This window comes from Ailuropoda melanoleuca, chromosome 5 (genome assembly GCF_002007445.2).
Source record: "Ailuropoda melanoleuca isolate Jingjing chromosome 5, ASM200744v2, whole genome shotgun sequence".
Lineage (NCBI taxonomy): Eukaryota > Metazoa > Chordata > Mammalia > Carnivora > Ursidae > Ailuropoda > Ailuropoda melanoleuca.
This window is the reverse complement of record NC_048222.1, coordinates 64,159,385-64,164,787: the sequence shown is the minus strand read 5'-3', so window position 1 is coordinate 64,164,787 and position 5,403 is coordinate 64,159,385. Positions and strand designations below refer to the sequence as shown.

Sequence of the window (5,403 nt, the reverse complement as noted above, 5' to 3'; positions counted from 1 at the left end):
GGGGGGGTTTGCTGGAGCAGGCCCCTGGCTATTCCTGAGTAGGATGGGACCAGGGAGGAGTGAGTGCCCTTGCGTGGGCGCTAGGTGAGGAGCAGATAGGCTGAAATTCTGGGGAGGCTCCCTGGCTTTCTAGGCACTGGCTGAAGTTGTCTCAGGTCAGGAGTCAGAGTTAATGTTGGCGTTGCTTCTGGAGTTACGTGCCGCCAACCCTGGTACCAACGTCCCCCTCTCTCTCCTTGAGCCTTTGCAGAATGAAGTCTTTGCATCGAGACATCAGGACCAGAACAGTGTGGCCTGCATTGAGGAGAAATGCTACGTGCTGACCTTTGCTGAGTACTGCAGGTGGGTGGTGCCCGGCCCCTCTGGCTAGCTTCTCCCCTCAGACTCCCCAGGGCTGTTTCGGGGCTGCCTGAGATTCCCAAGAGGATCTCCTTCACAGGGCCTGACTTCCCAGAACGTTCTTCCTCACAGCCGCCTTCTACCATCTGATTGTAGAAGAGAGAAAAAATTGTTCCTCTCCTGAGGCAGAGTGGTTGGGGCAGCGTTCGGCGGTGGTTACAGTACTGCTCTCAGAGAACCACTGAGGAGAATTGGCAGGTGTTGGGAGGGAGGTCCCAGCAGATGTCTTCCCCCAGTGACCGAGACAATGGACTGGCGGTTGGCAGAGAGGCCGGAGCCCCCAGGACAGGGATGGAGGCAGCACCAGCCCTTCTGCGGGTCGGAGGGGAGGCCCCCGCTTTCTGGGCAGGGTGGGGAGGGAGTTGATCTTCCTGCAAGGGTGGCTGTGGTAAAGACGGCAAATGGTGTGTGTCACTCCAGATTCTGCGCCATGGCCAAGCGCCGGGGCGAGGGCCTTCCCAGCCGAAAGACCGCACTGGTGCCCCCGTCTGCAGACTACTCTACCCCGCCACACCGCACAGTGCCCGAGGACACGGACCCTGAGCTGGTGTTTCTTTGCCGCCATGTCTATGACTTCCGCCATGGCCGCATCCTCAAGAACCCTCAGTAGCCTCCTGAGGCCCACACTGGGGCTGCCCGCGGGCAAGTGGGGCTCGGGGCAGGGGGCACTGCTTGAAGCACAGCACTTGGTTAAGGGGCCATGGGGGCTTGAGATTGCTGGCCTGTGGTTCTCGGGGGGGGGGAGGGCAGGGAGGCCAGGGTATAAGGAAAGCATCACAGCCCTCAGCTTGGCCCAGGGTACCCCTCTCTGTGGTTGCCTGGGTGGAGACTTGAAGCAGCAGTCTTCCCTGAGGCTGGGCCAAGCCTGAGGGGCATGGGACCCTGGGGGGGAGGGGAGAGTCCTTCAGGAATAAGGCCCAACAGGCTTTTCTTTAGCCTCCCCTGGGCCCTTCAAGGGGGGGAGTGGGAGCCAGCTTTACCTCACCCACTGTGACCCGCTGGCTTCCCCATCAGCCTGGGACCAGGCTCTCCCAGATTCTAGCACAGCTCCGAGCTCCTTCCTTTGAGGCATAGAGAGCCAGAGTCTGGCTTCCAGAGCATAGACTTTCTCTTTCTAGACTCGGGGCCTTTCCCTGGCTTCCTCCTTTGCCCCTGCAGTAGCCCCTGGTGCTGGGACAAGTTACCCAGTGCACACAGTCATGGGTGTGGCCCACTTGTGGGCGTCAGCTTCCTGTCTGCCTCCTGGTGAGGGCCACCCAGCAGGTCTGGCTTCCCAGAAGCTAACTGGCCAACATGGGGTTTGTCATGTCTGGGAGGGCAGAAGGGAGCTGGGAGGGGGCGGGGGGCAGGGGGCAAGGAAAATTGCTACCTGATTTATTGAAGACTTTTCCTCTTGCCTTACACTTGGAGGTTCTAGGAAACCTCTTGCAGAACTTCATCCATGACTCTTTGAGCCACACCCACCTGAAATCAAACCAAAGGAGTGCTGTGGCTCCCCCTGCCCTGCCACCCCTTACCCTAGTCTTTTGTAGATTGCACTAATTTACATCCCTGCGTGAATCAACACTGTATCAGTCCGCAGACCTGCTGAGCTGCAGCCACTCACTCTAGGAGCTAAGGACCTGCATTTTCAGTTTGTTCCTGTTGCCCAGGGGCCCTGTGCTCACCTCATGCTGCTCCCCAGAGTAGGTTAGGAGGCTGGGCCCCCTGTTGTCCTTGCCAGGACTCGGCCCTGGCCCCCCTGGGGCTCTCTGTGAGGGGGCTGGAGCAGCCTGGTTCTATCCCATTTGTACCAAAGAGGAGCGCGGTGGGGAGGGGGAGAGGAGAGCTCGGTGTGGTCTGGGCGCTGCTGTTAGCACTTCCCAGGGGCATACCTCTGGGGCCAGGAGCCAAGGAGGGCAGCACTCCTCCTCCCCTAGGAAGGGGCAGGCACAGACCCAGCTTGAGCTAAGGAGGTGACACTGGGTGAGGACGGTCAGGCTGGGTCTGGAGAGGGTGGTGGAAGCGAATCCTTAGGATCCTCCCGGCAACCCCAGGCCCTGTACTATCCCTGAGAAGACAGGCTGCTCCCGATGGGTCATTAGGTTTGGGGGAGGTCTGGAGGCTTCAGAGGTGAATTTACACATGGAAAGCCCAATCCCAAACCAGGAGGGGAAGGGACTAGGGTGCCCTTGTATTGAATAAGCTGTTAGGAGGAAGGCGAGGGGCAGTAAAAGAGGTTGTCAGGGAGTGGCTGTGGGAGCTCTGGAGAGCTGGCCTGGGAGCCTGCTCATTCCCAGGGTGCTGGGCCCTTGCTGCTGAGGCGCCCAGCCTCACTCCGCAGAAGAGATCAAGGTCCCTCCTCCCCCGGAGGCAGGGTCTGCTGCCCAGAACTTAAATGCTTTTGAAATCTCTTAGATGTGGAAATATTTTTTCGAACCTGAAAATGCAGCTGGTAGAATTTCAATGGAAGCATAATTCATGTAAAATATATTTTAGTTGATATTTTGTAAAATGCACTTTTTGTGTGTGTCGACCCTGGTTTCTCAGATCTGTATTTCAGTGTTTACAAGGGAGGGAGGACCTTTCCTCGCCTCCCTTTTGACAGAGATTAGAAGTACTTCTTTAAGAAAAAAATAAATTTGAAAAATTGTATTGATTTAGAAAAGGATCGTCTCCTATGTGTCCTGTCATCTTTGTTGGGGGGGGGTGTGCGTGCAGAGGAGCTCACTACTCTTTATTTTGGGGGTCCCTCTTAGCCCTTGCAGCGCAGGGGCTGACTACGGCCAATAAGCAAAAAGGGCAGGAAAGTAGGGGGAAAGCCGATGGAGGAAAGGAGACAGAGGGAATGAGAACTTGGGGTTGACTTCTTGGCATCATGGTGGCCAGAGCTTCCTGCCTGGACAATGAAATCCTTGGGTTGCCAGCCTGCCCCTGGCCAGTGACCTGGGAACTAGTCCTCAGGTAGGTGCAGTGTGAAGATAGCACCTCATCATCCTGGGTCATGTCCTTGGGGAACCGGCCAGCAGAAACTGCCCTAGGGCCTCAGCGTCTAGTCTGGCACTCCTTGCTGAGGACATGAAGGTCACATCGCAGGCCAAGGGTTTGTGACTGCCTGGACCTTGGTTCCACCCAGCCTCAGTGTTGACCATACTCAGTGTGGAGCAAGCTTTGTGGTCATGGGGGTTCCTAGAGGGCAGAGCATAGCTGCCCCCCCCCCTTCGTTCTGGTAAGGACATAGGGGCTGGTGCATTTCAGTAGAGGGTATTAGTGGCAGAGACACTGCCACAGACTTAGCACAGCACCGCCATCAGCGTGCTGCCCAAGGAGTCCCATGAGGTGGACAGTCTCCTCTCATTTTACAGATAGGAATGGTGTGGAGACAAGTGCCTTGCCCGGGGACTCCCCCAAACTGAGTGGCTATTCCTGTACTCAGACTACTTTGCTGTGACTGACACAGAAGATTCTTCGGAGGAAGGAGCACACGTTGGCCAAATTATCAAAACATTTCAAAGTTTTCGTTTTTTTCCCCCCTCTTCTAGTATAAAAAGCATTTATTGTTTTTAAAAGAACCGATTCCAGTGGAAAATAAGCACCATACCAGAATCTACATTCAGCGCCATTGGAAGCGAGGAGCCGTTCAGTGAAGTCTGAACCTGAAGCAAACTTACAAATCGGTGGATGGTGCATCCTGAGATGCACCCCAGCCATCAGGCAGGAGATGTTGGGGGCCCACTGAGATGCTGGCGAGCCCCCAGGTATCATCCTGTGTGCTCTCACATTGCCAGGGATAGGGGGCCATCCATGAGCCCTCTAGCTTCATCCAACCTCCCTCCCCCGACCCCTCATGCTTCTGAATTCATCTGATCAGTGGTACTTCATTCTCCCACTAAACTCAAAGCCTCTGGCATCTTCTACTCCTCTTCCATTCAGCCCTTTAGTACTGTAACCTGGGATCAGCTGCTTCCTCCCAACCATTCCACGTTTGTGGCCCATTCATCTCTGAAGGATCACAATCAGGGACGTAGGTTGTGAAATCAGACTGACCCATATAGAGTCTCGGCTTCCCTGAGCCTCCCGATTTCCTCAGCTGTGGGGTGGGAAGGCCTGTAGTACCCACCTCCCAGGGCGACTAACAGTGAACGAGAACACCAAACGCCACGCAGGCTCCTGCCTTGGTCAGTGTGGATGCCGAGCACAGCTCCACTGGCTCCCCACACGTACCTAACAGGATGCAGTCTGCACCCTTAGCTAGGTGCCCAGTTCAGGCGGGGAAAGGCTGGCCACTGCTATCCTAGGCCTTTCCATATCTACCTGTAGCCCCCATGGCCAGCCTGGTGCCACTGAGCACAAGTTTGGCTCCAGGCAGGGAGGCTGCTGCTCTGTGCCCCCCAGCTCCTCACCCTTCAAGATGTGTGCTGATCACACTAGTGATCACCAGGCACCGACTTGTCACTGACCCCTCACAAGAGTGTCCCAGTTATCCCACCTCTTGGGCCTGGGGGAGGAGAGACAGGAGGGGAGAAGACTGCATTTCCAGACACTTAATCGTTACCCAGTGGGTGAACATGGTAATCCACCAGGTACTGTTCAACCTAACGGTCACCATGGAGATGAGCCACTGGTCAGTGCTTGACAGTCTTGCTCCTCTTTACTGGAGTGGCTAGGGCAGAGTGGGTGGGGGGAGCACACTGGGGTCTCTACTTCCAGCGAGAAGGAAGGATTTCCCGAAAGTTTGGACTCAGCGCTGCCGGTTTCCTCTGCCTCCAGACATGCTGTTGAAGGAAGGTCTCAGCCCGGCCAGAGCGTGCGGCAGGGCGATGGGTGCCGGTCCTCTCCGTCCAGCTCCCCGAGGGCACGCGCTGCGCCAGAGGGAGCCGTGGCCTGGGTCTCTGCTGCCTTTCGGGCCTCGGCAGCTTTTGTCTCCGAAGCCCGGAGCTCCAGGGCGGCCCTGGGTCCGGCGCCCTCTCCCGGGTGGGGGTCTGCGCGCGCCCTCCTAGCCCGCTCGGTGCAGGGGCGCGCCTC

General features: G+C 56.9%; 1 protein-coding gene across 6 annotated transcripts in view; it reads left to right on the top strand.

The window, feature by feature from the left end:
- BAHD1 (bromo adjacent homology domain containing 1) overlaps window positions 1-3,054 on the top strand; it is a 26,742-nt gene extending 23,688 nt beyond the window's left edge. For 5 of the 6 annotated variants that reach the window (XM_034661152.1, XM_034661151.1, XM_019802261.2 and 2 more), the window contains 2 exons: window positions 242-342; window positions 820-3,054. In XM_034661152.1, the coding sequence (XP_034517043.1) occupies window positions 242-342; window positions 820-1,009 (291 nt within the window). In that variant the 3' untranslated portion in view covers window positions 1,010-3,054. The remainder of the gene's footprint in view (window positions 1-241; window positions 343-819) is intronic. The other variant, XM_034661153.1, reaches the window with a different exon arrangement.
- Window positions 3,055-5,403: the final 2,349 nt, after the last annotated feature.